The sequence below is a fragment of the Pagrus pagrus genome (genome assembly GCF_965226575.1).
Source record: "Pagrus pagrus genome assembly, chromosome: 10".
NCBI classification, from domain to species: domain Eukaryota; kingdom Metazoa; phylum Chordata; class Actinopteri; order Spariformes; family Sparidae; genus Pagrus; species Pagrus pagrus.
The window spans coordinates 3,423,057-3,437,952 of record NC_140194.1 but is presented as its reverse complement, the minus strand read 5'-3'; the positions used below and the strand labels follow the sequence as shown (position 1 = coordinate 3,437,952).

The following is a 14,896-nucleotide window of genomic DNA, read 5'->3' as shown; positions in this document are numbered from 1 at the left end:
GGAGGAGGAGTTAACTCACTGTTAACAAGCAATGAAATGCTTTATAAATTATTTATTAGCAATTGTTTTTGCAATTGATGTTCATAATACTTTGTACTTTGTATTTTTTAATAAATACTGTGTAGTTAAACATTATTTGGAGGTTTTTAATATTTACAATTGCTTAATTAATGGTTTAGGAACCATTTCATTGTTTCTTACTTAAATAAATCTAATAAACTATAAATTTACTATTTATTAATGATGATTATTATAAAATGTTACCCAAGTTCTTTTTAGCAAAGGAAAAAGTTAATGAATTTAAGTCAAACTGGCCATATTTGTTACTTATCTTCTTCTTCTTCTGTCGGACTTTGAGTCCAATTTTCATCTATTTGCTGGAGCTGATATTATTTATTTATTTATACTATAGTATTCAAAATGTTCTCGATGGGTGGGTGGGGGTGGGGGGCATGACCTCAATATTTTTTAAAAACTACCTATGTCCTACTTACGACACAACAATATCCAAAATCTAAGACAACATATAGTCTCAGGTCATGATGACTGCATCATACGCATCATGATAGTCAATAACAGCCTTATATACAATGTGTTAGACCAGCATTCATACCCACAAAGTCCTTTGAATGACGCACTGCTCTCTGTAGCGATTAAGTGTAAGAGTGTGGTTATGTTTAGCATAATGTATATATGACAGCATTGTGTGTATTTATATCCATAACATGCCGCCAGTACAGTAACGAAGGTTAAAAGGTGACATCATGCATATGTATATCCGTGCATATGGAGTCCATGTGGCTGCAGTAAACACTGACGCAGGATGAGTGGAGGGGGGAGGTGGACAGGAAGAGAGGCTCTTTTTGTTCATCGTCAGAGCTGCGAGTTCTGCAGAACCAAGTTCTCACTCTACAGTTTTTTTATCTCAGTGAGACTGTGGTTCTGTTTCTTCTGTGTTTCTCTCTCAGCTCTGTTCGGTGTCAGGATCAACTACGATGTCCTGCCTCTTACTAAGCTCTGTTGTACAGTAGGTCTGAGAAAAAATACCAATAAACCCCCTTTGTTTACTTTAACCACATGGTGAGCTCTCATAAATACTGTATGCTGGCATGCAATAACCCGCACTCTCACTATCCATTCTGTTTACAGAGACCACCGTTATGTTCGTACGACCTTAATAACGTCTTGCAAAATAGATTAGAAGCGAAGCAATTGCGGTGCGCTTCCTGTAAAGTGTTATGATGATGCACTATGACTGTTTTAGCTCCATGATTGCATTTTGAGGCAAACCCACACCATTATTGTGCATCAGCCATATATGGTGTGTGGGGTTATAGCACACTGTAGATAAGAGCTTCTTCAGTTTAACCAGCTGAGCATCATCAGACTCAACACAGACAGCTGATCAGCTGATCAGACGCTTCAGACTTCACTCAGACAGTAGCTTTCTATATGTGTTGTACATTCTCTGATCTTGCTCCGTTTGGCTCTTCTCACATCAAAGTGTCTGTGACATTCTCAGTTTGGGCCTTTGAGTTTCATCTTTCTAGACGGAGTTCATCCTGTTCTCAAACATCCGCTACACCGGGCAAGATCTCCAAAATAACTTATGCAAATTCTGCATAAGGTGGATTTTCTGTTGCAAGTGTGCCTGGGCACACTAAGTACTGAGGATGACTGAAGTTCAAAATGTGATGTCTCTGGTGGCCTGAACATGTGCTTCTATCTCCCCCTACAGGCCGTTCATGGTGCTGCCGCCTCTGATGGAGTGGGTGCGTGTGGCTGTGGTCCACAGCGAGCACAGACGCAGCTTCTCTGTGGACAGCGATGACGTCCGGCAGGCTGCCAGGCTGCTGCTGCCCGGGGTGGACTGCGAGCCCCGTCAGCTTCGGTACGGCTGTGAGCAGCGTGCGCTCGCCCCTCAGGCTGTGCACGCAAAACCTCCTCATATGCACATAAATAAAACACCAGCAGGCGCACACGTGTGAACAGCCACACACACATGCACGTCAGTGATAAGAGATAAGAGCAAGAAGTGATACTCACATTTCCTGCGCGCTCATCTCCCTGTAGTGTTGAAAAAATAAAGCTCGTCAGGTGTTCAGGGAAAACATGGCGCATTGCAAACAGTCTGAAACGGTCTTGCTTGCTCTGTGAATCACTTTTGTGTGCTTTCGCCCTTCAGAACGGATGACTGCTTCTGCGCCTCGAGGAAACTGGATGCTGCCTCCACTGAAGCAAAGTTCCTGCAGGACCTGGGCTTCCGTATGCTCAGCTGTGGACGCACGGACCTGGTGAAGCAGGCTGTCAACCTGCTGGGGCCCGATGGCATCAACAGCACGAGTGAGCAGGTTAGAGAGACAGTCAACACATTAAATAATGCATATGCAGGCACATTTACACTCATACACACACACAGCCTGTGAAACAGAAAATCTGGTTTGCTTGGTAAACTGTGGCTCCTTCACCTTTGAGCGAGTTGTGAGCAGAGAGGCGCTCATGAATATTAACGCTTCATTCTGACATATATTTTTCCTGCAGCCTTCCTGCCAAGATGCTCCGTATTATATCAACGACCACCACCTCCAGTACAGTAAATCATCGGGGGATTACTGCATGTGTAACTCCTGTTTTTCTGTGTGGGAAAATCAGCACTTACTGTAGTTGGAGGCTGATAAGCAGAAACTTTTCAGAAACTAGAGTCTGGTACTGTATGTTTCTGTCAGACAAGGTGTGCTGACGTCCCCGGTGGCCCAGAGGAGATCCTCATTCATAAGGTGTCCTTTCAAACGATCAATAGCACAATATTACTCTCATCAGACTCAAGGTACCAGGAGAGGAGCTGTCAAGGATAAGTTAAGAGCAGGCCAGAAGTCAAGCTTTGCTTTATACTGATTCATTGTTAAAGTTGCCGTGAGCGTTATTTTCTTGTTAAAGGTGTTAAATAGATCTATATCCCAACAGTAATCACTGTTATAGAGCGACCGCTGGCTCTCCTACACACTCATTTTCTGGTATTCCTGTCCACTTTAACCAATCAGGACAGAGAAGTCCATAAAGAGAACGGGCAGAGAGCAGGATCCTCCTGTTCTGGTACCAACACCGGCAACAGGGAAAGCTACCAAGTACCAGTACTCCTGGTGACGGCTTAAATTACCGAACCAAGAGAACAGAGAATCTTCCAACATCCACTAACATTGCCAAGAGTTACTGTATTAATGTTGGCGCCGCCGTCACACAGACAAACAAACTGCTAACGCTGGCAGAAACTTTCTTGCTGCTAACGTTAGCAACATGGCCACTCGTAGCAGTCTGGATATCTGAAACAACTGTAAATATTCCAGTTTGACCTACAGACCCCAAGGTAGAGTAAAATATCCAGTGGTAAGAGAGACACACGTCAGTTGGGGAACAGATTTCGACAAAACATTGAAGTGACTGCTCCGTATGTGCACTGTCTTTGCCTCTTTTACCTCCTCCATCAAAGGGTTTTTTTTACTTTTGCAGGTTTAAAGTCTCCACCGATGCTCCTGTTGTTCCACAGAGACACCGATAGCTACCAGGGAAAACAAATCCCCTTTGCTGTTTCAGCTGCGCGTTGGGCTTTAAATCAGCGGCAGCCCGAATAGCACAGTGAAAGCGAGTCTTACAGGGAATCGATTTAATCCTGGATGTAAAGGTTTGATAAAAATGTGGGAGTGTGTCTTTAACTTGTGAAATGTTTCTGTTTGCTCTTGTTGTGTGCGCCTGTGCTCTCGTAGGGGATGACCCCATTGATGTACGCTTGTGTCCGTGGAGACGAGGCCATGGTACAGATGCTGCTGGACGCCGGAGCCGATATTAACAGCGAGGTCAGTGCTTATAGACTGCTGCTATTTTGGTTTGGACACTGGGTAGATCAAAGTCAAATGAAGGAAGGATTATAAAATCGCACAGAGAAGAACAGAGTACACACGACCCTCATCTTTAACTTTCTATAGAAGGTGTTTATAAAGTTACATTTTAGTTAGAGACATCTGCATTTCCTTAATATGTCACTATTTGTAAGCACTGAAAACTCTGTGTTTAGCTTTAGATTGGGGAGAACCGATCATGTTGTCTCTCATCTCCCTCCCATGTGTCTGAATGTATAAGAGCTGGAGATCATGAGGCCCTGACCGCCCTTCCACAGTAAAGGATTTGTAGATTGACATTGTACAAGCAGCGAAACTCACTTGAGTATTTGGAGCGTAAAAACGTGACGCAAAAGGTTTGTTGCTGAGTCATTTTTTTTCTCCGTCGGGGGGCGAAAAAAGCGATAAAGACCGCCTGACTTAAAGCAAACTGAATTCCTCACAGAGTCCTTCGACTCTGCGGCTGACTTCAGAGTGGTGGTTCAGTTAAGGCCTCATGATCTCACGGTCCTCACGGTCTTTGTTAGTCACCTCGGCATCAGCATGTACCATCAGCCATTGTGTGTCAGAGTTGATTTGCAGTCCGCTGCGATTCATGACCCCTGGCCAGAGCACAAAGCGCTGTCGACTGAAATATAAAGACCACGCTATCAAATTCAGTCCGTGCATCTGGTTTTAAACCCCAGACCGTTTTTATGCTGTTTGCCTCTGATGTGTGCAAACATGTTTGTTTCAGCCGCTGGGCAGCGTCAGGCACCATTAAAACACTCACTGCTGGAATTTAAGTGTTGATACAGTGGAAGAAAACAACACTGTGGGGAACAAGGAGGGAGGAAAATGGTGTTAATGACACTGATACTCTGCAGAAACGTATAAAGTAATCACAATATATTGGATTTTACATTAACCTATGCTACCATGTGCAGCAACTGAGTTTTAGGGCAATAAGGTTTGAAGCAAAGGGGCACAAATCCAGCAGTAATGAGGAACTTGTCAACCATTAAAGGTACAGTTCACCCTAACCTCCCTTGCAGTGCTTTTTATCAAGCTAGATTGTTTAGGTGTGAGTTTCTGACTTTTAAAGATGCCGTCCCCCTAATCTTTTAAAACTAGATAGCGCTTTGTTTGTGTTGCTCGACGCGAAACTCTTCATTTTGAGCATTCAAACGTAGGAACTATTTCTTTCTCCTAAACAACACCCGCCCACAGTATCACTGCGCAATGGACGAAAGGCTAACTGAGCTAATCTTGAACGTTAAAGCTCAGCTGAGGAGAAATCCATTAATGTCTCCATCAAGCCTTTCGTCCGTGAGTAGACGCCACTTTATGTTGGTACACCAAAATAATCTAGATGAATAAAATGCACTGCAGGGAAAAAGAGAAAATATGTTAACTGTTACTGTTAACAAACAATGAAACGCTTTATAAACCATTTATTTAGCAACTGCTTATTGTCAAGTTGCAACTAATGTTTGTAATACTTTATAAATGGTTAATTAACACAGTGCAGTTCATCTATAAACATTATTTGGATGCTATTATAGCTGAAAATGATGTTTATTAACCTTTACAACTGCTTAACACATGGTTTATAAAGTGGAATAACTATTATCTAAAGTTTAACTAACAGTAGATGTGCCACTTATTAAAGATTAATTGAATGTTAGCCCACTACAGAGGCGTTAGCAGCAGTGTACTGTAGGTGCTGTTTCTTGTAGTAATGGATAAAGTTGCTTTATCTTAAAAAATCTGCAGTCAGTCTGACTAAAAGTGCTGAAGAGTTGCAGTTATAGAGGAAAACTAAGACCAATAAACACCAATAAACCTTGAGAAAGAAGAAATATTTTGTGGTTTCACTCGTCGACTGTGCCTTTGTGCTTTGTTCCCGTGCCTGAGTCTCATGTCTGTCCTGCTTTTCATGTGGCCCATAGTTTTTCCACGGCAGCCTGACCAGAGAGAGACGAGTCTTAGAGGGGTCAGGGTCACGGCCCTGTCGCAGAAAAACCCACAGCAGAGGATGGAAAGATCAGAGTGAAACCATTAGGACTAACTAGACAGATCAATCCATCGTGTTCATTAGGAGGCGAGCACAGTGACAGGATGTCCTCTGCAGCCCCGGGGTTCCTAGTTAATTACTCCAGTTTCTCCTGTAGAGCTTCCTGTCCTCCCCCCCTTCTCTCTCCTCCCCGCAGCTTCTTGTCTTGCTCTCCGTCAGACCGTGTCGTAGTTTTAATGGCTTCGTATCTCTCTCCCTCCACCTTTCTCCCTCCTACCTACCCAACCCACCCTACCTTGTGTCCCCCTCCCCAGGTGCCAAACTCAGTGCACAAGCACCCCTCAGTCTTTCCCGAAACGCGGCAGGCGACGCCCCTCACTTTCGCTGTGTTACACGGACATGTGCCTGTGGTGCAGGTAGTGACTCACCTGTGATTCTCTCATCTCGACCTGTCGTTGTGCTTCAGCTCATGGTTGGTCATCGTTGTCATTTTTTTGTCATCGAAGCTTTCCTGGTGGTGATGATGATAATGGTTCTCCACTATGAGTTCTCTCCTGTCTCTCTTTTGTTATTTTTCATTTTTCTAACTAATTGAGATGCTAATAATGTGATGTGCAACGTGATGCTTTTTAAGAGGCCATTTAATCAGTCAATCTCCGGGTCGGAAACAACACGGCCCTCCTGTCAATTTGCATTTTAGAGCAAATGGATCAGACTGTTTAGCTTTGAGCGAGTGGAGAGTGGAAACACAGCAGGATAATTGTTATCGAACTCATTTAACTGATTCAGTTTGTCCTCTAAATGATTCGTCCAGTGGATTTTGAATCGTTAATTTCTAATGGAAAAGATGTTTATCATCAAACTGTCAGAATTAAGAAAAAAAGCAGTTAAAAAGATTCAATTCAGAGTCAAAGTGTTCACTCATATCTTTAATGTCACTCTCACTTTACCAAGATATTAATTTTTAAATGCCAAGTCATTAGATGACACGACGTTATGAGATCATTCTCTCACTTACAAGAAGGAGGATCACAGCCTCGTTTATGAATGATAAATGTCAGCCGATGTATGAGCCGTGTTATATATAATTAAAAGACTTTAAATGTTAAAATATGCAACAAATTACAGTTAAAATGATAATAACAAGTTCATAAGACAGTAAAATACATGTGAGAGACGTGGCCTTTATTCTTGTAGATCTTATCGCTGCATTTACTTCACAGACATTAAACAAATAGTTTAACATTTTTGGAAATAGGCTTATTAACTTCAGTTATACTGAAACCGCTCTCATGAACTGTTAGCTTAGCTTGCACGTAGCATAAAGACAGCTAGCCTGGCTCTGTCGAAACTAACAAAATCAGCCTACCAGCCCCTCTAAAGCTCACTAATTAACATAATATATTATAAAATAAATCAATCTTCTCATCTGACTCTCAGCAAGGAAGCACAAAGGTGTATGACACAAAACCTTGAACTATTCCTTTAAATTTGTCATAAGCTACTAGTGTAAAAGTTAAATATTCACTCTTCCTGATGACATATTTTTTAAACATGCCATCAGATGAGAGAAACTGACTCTTCCTCCTCTCCTCACCCTCCTCACCCTCCTCTCTCTCCCCTCTGTGCCACCACCCCCGACCACCTCTGCAGCTGCTGCTGGATGCCAAAGCCAACGTGGAGGGGTCCCTGCAGGACGGGATGGAGAACTACACGGAGACCCCGCTGCAGCTGGCTGCTGCTGCAGGTACAGAGACGCAGCGTGACTCCCGTCCGTCTGTACTGTAGCACGCCGACACCTTCTGTAACCAGCTGACAGCAACACCTGACTGTCAGCGGGAGGCGACATGCAGAATAATGATCAGATGTCTTATTCCACCGTCTCCGTCTCACGCAGGAAACTTTGAGCTGGTGAGTTTGCTGCTGGAGCGGGGTGCCGACCCCATGGTGGGAACTATGTACCGCAACGGCATCTCTACCGCGGCGCAGGGAGACATGAACTCCTACAGCCTGGCAGCAGCTCACGGGCACAGGTAGGTAACACACACACACACAGACTCACACACACACACATTCATGTTGAATCATTGGCACACACTCCCGAGAGGATGAACAGAAGATACACAAGCACAGTCGGCTCACACTGTGTATTCAGCATATTATCTTGTTTGTGCACAAACAGACTCACAAACAGAGCATGTCCATGAATTTGACTCCTCATCTGTTGAATTGGTTTTGACTGAACTCCTGTCGTCTCCTTCCGGCTGGTGCACACTTTTGTTTTTCACGATCCAGCGTCAAAAATACAAAACCGCACAGCCATCTTAAAAATATGAAAATAAAGAGAATTTAATTTAGACTGAAGACTTCTGAAAATTCATGAAGTTCACATTAAATTCATCGCAAGTATCGTGTGAATCTTTGCCAATGTGTGCCGAGACAATACACGTTTTTAACTTTTCTTTTCCATGTTGATAATACAGACATATGCGTGTATGCAGGATAGTGTTTGGCAAGGCTTTATGTTACAGGGCCTTTATTTCCACTTGCCTTTATATAAATATGACACGTGCAAACTTCATTTCATTACTGTTTCCCCTACAAGCTTACAGAGTGCAGCTTTTGCACGCCTTTGCAATGTTTCGGTACTTAGACCTTCATCAGGTTGCAGATCCCTGACAAGTTTTAAACTTCTTAAAAAATTATAAAGAATTTAACCTGAAATGCTGCTGAAGTCTAGCTATATTTTATGAGATGTAAGCTAATAAATAAAAGAATGGGCATCACTCACTGACTTTTTATCCATTTTTCACAAAATGACCCAGATTAAAAACATTTAGCACATGATTGACGCCCTTTTCTGGTTGTCTAGTTGGATATAAAGAAATGAGTTTAGCTTATTATCTCGAGTCACTTACATAAATTTCACACTAAATGTAGAAGTCCAGTTTAAAAATCTATAATGTGACCATATTTGTCAATCAGATTGAACTGTATGATACAATAACAATCAAAGCTTTGAGACTTTCAGATCGCTCTCAGTAATGACGTCTGTAAGACTCGATATTTTTAAAAAACACAGACGCATGTATTATAAAATGGATGCACGTTTGTCACTTGTGGTGACGTTGGACAGGAGAAAAACTCTTGCAATAAAAAAAGCAATTAAGTGGTACTGTCTACAATCTGTACAGTCCAATCAAATTGAATGTCTTTCTTGTGTGTTTTTGTTTTTGTTCGTCCAGAAATGTTTTCCGTAAGCTGCTGTCCCACACAGAGAAAGGGAAAGGAGACATCGTATCCCTGGAGGAGATTCTGGCCGAGGGTTCGGAGCTGGAAGGCAGAACTCCGTCTCAGATCGACATGATCAGAACCGGGAAGGCCAAACTCAAAGCCCTGAAAGAAGCCATGTACCACAGCTCAGAGCACGGGCACGTCGACATCACCATCGACATCCGGAGCCTCGGTTAGTTTCCATAAACAACATTATGTATGCAACATTCATGTCTCCTGTGTGCATGTTTGATGTGTTTTCATGTGTGTTTACATCCGTCTCCATTTCTCAGGGATCCCGTGGACTTTGCACACTTGGCTGGAGTCCCTGCGCACATGTTTCCATCAGCACCGCCGGCCGCTGATCCAGGGTCTGCTCAAAGAGTTCAGCTGCATCGAGGAGGAGGAGTACACCGAGGAGCTCATCACGCACGGCCTGCCGCTCATGTTCCAGATCCTCAGAGCCAGCAAGGTAGAGACAACACGCGTGCCACGTCACGATACATCCAAAGATCATAAACCTCAGCGACGTTAAAATCTCTTCTGTGATGTCAGATCGAGCTGCTGTTTGCTCAGCTCGTCTCTTTTTGTGATGGTTGTCAATAGGTAGTCAGGTCATCAGCTTCACAGAGACTGACACAGCCCCAGAGGCCCACTCAATATCAATTACCTAAAATGAAAATGATGTATGACATCCTCCCCCTCCTGCTCCTCTCCGCTGCTGCTCATTAGATCAGGGCCCTGTCTCATTACTTAAGCTCACGATCCCCTTGGTAGGCCATATTAGATTTGAAAGAGCACATCACCATCCCGTCTGGCACCTCTGTTTGTTTTGTCTGCTTTGTCTTGGCTTTGCGCTGCCCTGCCGGCGAGATGAGCTCTGCTGTCAGTGCTGATATGAGAAGAAACACTGCAGTGCACACACACACAAACACACACACAAACATAAATAACACACAAGCAGACTTGCAGAGACTTGTATGCATGTGCAGTCTCATACCCGCAGTATTTCTTCTCTCACACACACACTCGCCGTCTTAGCCTTCAGTGGAGCGTTGCATTGTCAGTCCTTGTCTCTGTCTCGGCTAAAATATGATGGCAGCCTGTGACCCTCGTCTCTACGAGGGCGTCACAGGGGCCCACTGACGCTGTTTACTCCCCCGTGAGGACCGGAGACATCAAGGTAGGGGTCGTTCATCTTCCCTCTGCCAGAGAGTCTGCTGCCTCGGCTCCACCGAAACCTTAACAGGATTTCATTTAGTGAAATACAGTTCACATTAACTCAGCCTGGGAACCAGCAGTTCAAAGAAAACTGCTACAAGCTGAGCATTATTTATTTACATTTATTAATCAGAGCGTTCACAATAATCACTCAAAATCAGCAGGGAGAGGTCTGCAACATCTGCAGAAAGCAGCTGGCTAAGAAACCAAACTGACACGTTCTGTCTGTCTGTCTGTCTGATGGACAGACTCGCTTCTTTAATTAACCATCACTCCATCATTTCGCAGCACAAATGCCCACTTACCAAAATATTTGGAAATTAAAAAGCATCACACCGCCACATGTCAGCTCAGCTCGCATCGAGTGCACAAAACTCAGAGCTTTAATTACACTTCAGGTGTCACTGTGAGACATAACTGTCTCTCTCTTTTCAGAATCAGATTTAAAGCGTCTGCAAACGAGGGATAGGACAGGATGGATGGCGTTAGATATCACACAACATGTATGTGATTGTGACTACAGGAGGTGCAGGAGCCTATCAAATATGTATCAGTTCAAATCATCTTGTTTCACTTCACTTTCAGTTCATCTCAGGTCAATCTACCTACATGCCTACCTACCTGTTTCACACTGTCACACGTTGGTGAATGTGGGGGAAGGTTGCAGAGAAATGTACCTTCAGCTCCAGGTGGAATAGGTGGCTGTTAATGGCTGTTTGTCGGCGTCATGCCTCAGTAAGAGTTTGCAGTCCGACTGCACACGTGGGGCTTGTAGCGTTGCGCACCGGTGCTGCAGCTGAATGCCACTGCCCCTCCTCCTCCTCCTCCCTGGGTTTTTGCACCACACACAGAGACACGCGGGAAGTTAAATGTAAGGAGAACAGAGATCTCACACTGCTGTCTGTCTCTTTCTCACACTCCTACGGTAGCTCGGCTTGTCACCGCGTTCCCCCCCGTTATAGTAATCTCCGAGGGAACAGTGGGTGTAAGAGATGAGCCTGATATTCATCTGATCTCCTGTCAAAAGGTGTGAGATAACCATAAATATCTGGCTTACTGGAGCTTGAATAAAGTGGAGTGCGATGCAGAAGTTAAACCCTCTCACTGTGCTGATAATTGTGTTGTGGGGATGTTTGTGTAGGAGAGGATCATTACAGTGAGTGCTCCCATCTTCTTGCGTAACATGAACTCCTGGATGTTGGCTGAGCACTTCCCGCCCAGGCAACTTTCCCTCTCTGATGTTTTGTTACTCCGTCTGTGTTTTGTCAGAATGAGGTGATCAGCCAGCAGCTGTCTGCGATCTTCACCCAGTGTTACGGGCCGTACCCCATCCCCAAACTGGCAGAGATCAAGAGGAAGCAGTCGTCACGCCTGGGTGAGCGCCTGTCTTTATGATTTCTTTCTTTTTACCTGTAAAATACTGATTAACAATGTGAAAACGCAGCATTAAGCAGGACAGAAGCACTACTTGGATGTAGGGTCTCAATTTATTATGCGGGAATATGGGAAGTGCACATACCGCCATCTAGTGTCCAGAGATAGGAACAGAAAGCAGGAAAGAAAGCAAACATGCAGCAGAAGTGAGCCTAGACTGGCTAGTAAGGCTAAGTGTGGACACCCTGTATATTTTTGTTCTTTATGATAATCAGAAAAACATCAAGTTTTTCTGGCCATGTGTCTTCCAGATCCTCACTTCCTGAACAATAAGGAGATGTCAGATGTGACCTTCCTGGTGGAGGGGAAGCCTTTTTATGCCCACAAAGTGCTGCTCTTCACTGCTTCCAACAGGTACGCTCACTAAAAACATCAGTTAATATCAGTTAATTCACACAGCCACGACCAAGCGGCCTCACACACTGTGTTTCTCTTCCTGCTGATCCATAAACCCCTTTAACGTCCTGCCGCCTGGGATCCTCACAGGACGTCCACTTCACTCCCGAGTCATGTTGCATTGATGATGACCGATCAGTCCCGTCATGAAGTGACTGAAGAGACGTGACACATCACTGAGATGTGCTGTTGACACGATGCCAATAACTCTTTTTAAAACTCGGCCATTAATGTATAGTGGTTGTATCAAGGCTCGTGCTTTACCTCCACGCTATTCACAGTGATTTCTGTGATTTCTCTCTCTTTATGTCTCCCTTTTTTCTCTCTCAAGGTTTAAAACTCTTCTAGCAAACAGACCTTGTGGTGAAAACACGTGCATTGAAATCAGCAATGTCAAATATCATATTTTTCAGGTGAGTCATACTCATAAATTCATACTGTATTCGTCCTTGTACGGCAGCCGTGCAATATGTGTTTCTTTCCTTTCAGCTGGTGATGCAGTATCTGTACTGTGGAGGGACGGATGCCCTGCACATCAGGAACACAGATGTTATGGAGGTTAGATCATCATTATAGTTTTACTGCCATCAACTATAAAGCTTAACAAACCTTTAAACTATGAGCCAGTTTACAGTCTCAAGGTCATCTATGCATATTACACTGTTTTGGATATTACAGTTATGTCTGTGATCAAATATAAAACAGACACTAAATTTTAATTTGAGTTGTTGTTTTATTTATTTTTATTCAGCTTCTGTCTGCAGCCAAGTTTTTCCAGCTGGAGGCTCTGCAGAGGCACTGTGAGATTATCTGCTCCAAGAACATAAACACTGAGACGTGTGTGGAGATCTACAACCACACCAAGGTGCAAAGAAATGAAAACACCCACACGAATATGACCGGACAGTACAAACTGAAACTATGCATGACACTACTGTTGCACTTTATTTCACATTTCAGCGAGAAACATGTTTCCCCCTCTTTTTTTTCATAGTTCCTCGATGCTCCAGACTTGGCGTCCTACATCGAGGGCTACTTCCTGAAGAACATGGTCATGCTGATCGAGCTGGAGCCGTTCAAGCTGCTGCTGTACGACGCGCCTCCCGACAGCCCCGGCTGCGAAATCCTGCGGGACCTGGAGAAAACCCTGGCCGTCCGCATCCAGTCCATCCACCTGTCCTCCTCCAAGGGATCCATCGTCTGATCTCCTGACCTTTTTATGAACACAGTGACGCTCACAGACTTTTCATCAGAGACACGTCAGAGACATCACACTGTACTGAGATGTATCTTAAAAAGATGGATCATCGCAAATGAAAGAGAAAAATAAGACGCGTAGGACTGTCCGGTTCGGATCTTTGTCTCTGTGAGAGTTGCTAACATGCTTCTTGTTATCATAGCGCAGATGGTTACGAGTCTGTCTGTCTGCCTTGTTGATATCTGTCAACTATGAATCACAGTAACATACAATGACTGTCATAAGATAGCTGTGTAATGCCACAACTTGCCACTAACATACATTACTGTAACTAATGTCCCTCATTCAGCAAAGGATTTCTCTGCTACGTAGTTACATGTCGCACTGAACGGGTCGGGCGGGGGAGCACGGAGGACGAGTTTGCAACCGGCGTCTGAACGCATGTCTCCATGTGCTGGGACGGTAGACCAACCTCAGCGTAATGTGATAAGCCATCAGTGTACGAGGAAGAACTGCTGCCTCATGTTGTGATTATTTGCTTTAACACGTGGACCTGTACAGAGTTACTAATTTGTATATTTGTCAGTCACTTAGCATTAAAATGTGCTGATTACTCTTTAAAAGCCAAACAAGACGAAGAACTGAGACGTACCTGTAATGTGACTGACGCAAACGAGGGACTGTGACCATGTGACTTTGGGTACCGGGGTGGGAGAGAAGACTTTTTTCCTTCCTGTGTAAATATTGTTGATAAAAAAAACAGAGCTATTGATAATGTAAGTTAATGTATATATATCCACAGATGTTTTTCTCATGTGTCTTACTGTTGGATATCGCTGTACAAAACAAGAAGCTCATCTTTTAAATATCTGTGTTTAAATGTTGCATGTCGGAGGGATGACTGTGTTTTGTTTTGTTTCTGTTTGAGCCGATGACATCGAGGAACTGCTTCCACGCTCGTACGACTGGACGGTGGACGAGGACATTTTTTCATCACGAGCATGAGTCACTAAATGTGTAACGGTCAGATCGGTGTGGTCATTTCACGTGTGAGAGACTTTATGACTTTATGCTGTCAGCTGACACCACATGACTTGTGTACGTGTGACTTGTTTTATCTTTCCTCTATAAAGATTAATATAAAGAACGCTGTGAATCCGCTCTCAGGTTTCTTCTGGTGCAGTCTCGAGTTGGGCTGCGAGGGGGACATCCATTATTCTGTTTGATCTAAACTTTTTAAAGGCCGTCCCGTCGTTATTTTGTTCTCCACAGTCGAAAGGTTAGATCTCAGCTGGGAGGTGGTTTAATTTGGCACCCAGCTGCACACGAGCCGATGCAGTCCTGGATAAACAGCCCGAAATCAATGACAAAAAAAACTCTTTAATTAGTCCAGTGGTGCCCCAAAACTGATGAAATGTTCTAATATAACTACACCAGCCAGTGGTTGTAATGTTATTCATCCATATAATATACTAATTTGCTGTA

General features: G+C 43.8%; 1 protein-coding gene across 2 annotated transcripts in view; it reads left to right on the top strand.

Moving 5' to 3' along the window:
* Positions 1-14,559, top strand: part of btbd11b (BTB (POZ) domain containing 11b) — a 72,098-nt gene extending 57,539 nt beyond the window's left edge. The window contains exons 4-17 of one of the 2 annotated variants that reach the window (XM_084364726.1): positions 1,739-1,891; positions 2,186-2,351; positions 3,762-3,851; positions 6,204-6,305; positions 7,543-7,636; positions 7,787-7,922; positions 9,135-9,355; positions 9,456-9,634; positions 11,653-11,758; positions 12,069-12,171; positions 12,545-12,626; positions 12,703-12,771; positions 12,965-13,078; positions 13,208-14,559. In XM_084364726.1, the coding sequence (XP_084220852.1) occupies positions 1,739-1,891; positions 2,186-2,351; positions 3,762-3,851; positions 6,204-6,305; positions 7,543-7,636; positions 7,787-7,922; positions 9,135-9,355; positions 9,456-9,634; positions 11,653-11,758; positions 12,069-12,171; positions 12,545-12,626; positions 12,703-12,771; positions 12,965-13,078; positions 13,208-13,417 (1,825 nt within the window). In that variant the 3' untranslated portion in view covers positions 13,418-14,559. The remainder of the gene's footprint in view (positions 1-1,738; positions 1,892-2,185; positions 2,352-3,761; positions 3,852-6,203; positions 6,306-7,542; positions 7,637-7,786; positions 7,923-9,134; positions 9,356-9,455; positions 9,635-11,652; positions 11,759-12,068; positions 12,172-12,544; positions 12,627-12,702; positions 12,772-12,964; positions 13,079-13,207) is intronic. The other variant, XM_084364727.1, reaches the window with a different exon arrangement.
* Positions 14,560-14,896: the final 337 nt, after the last annotated feature.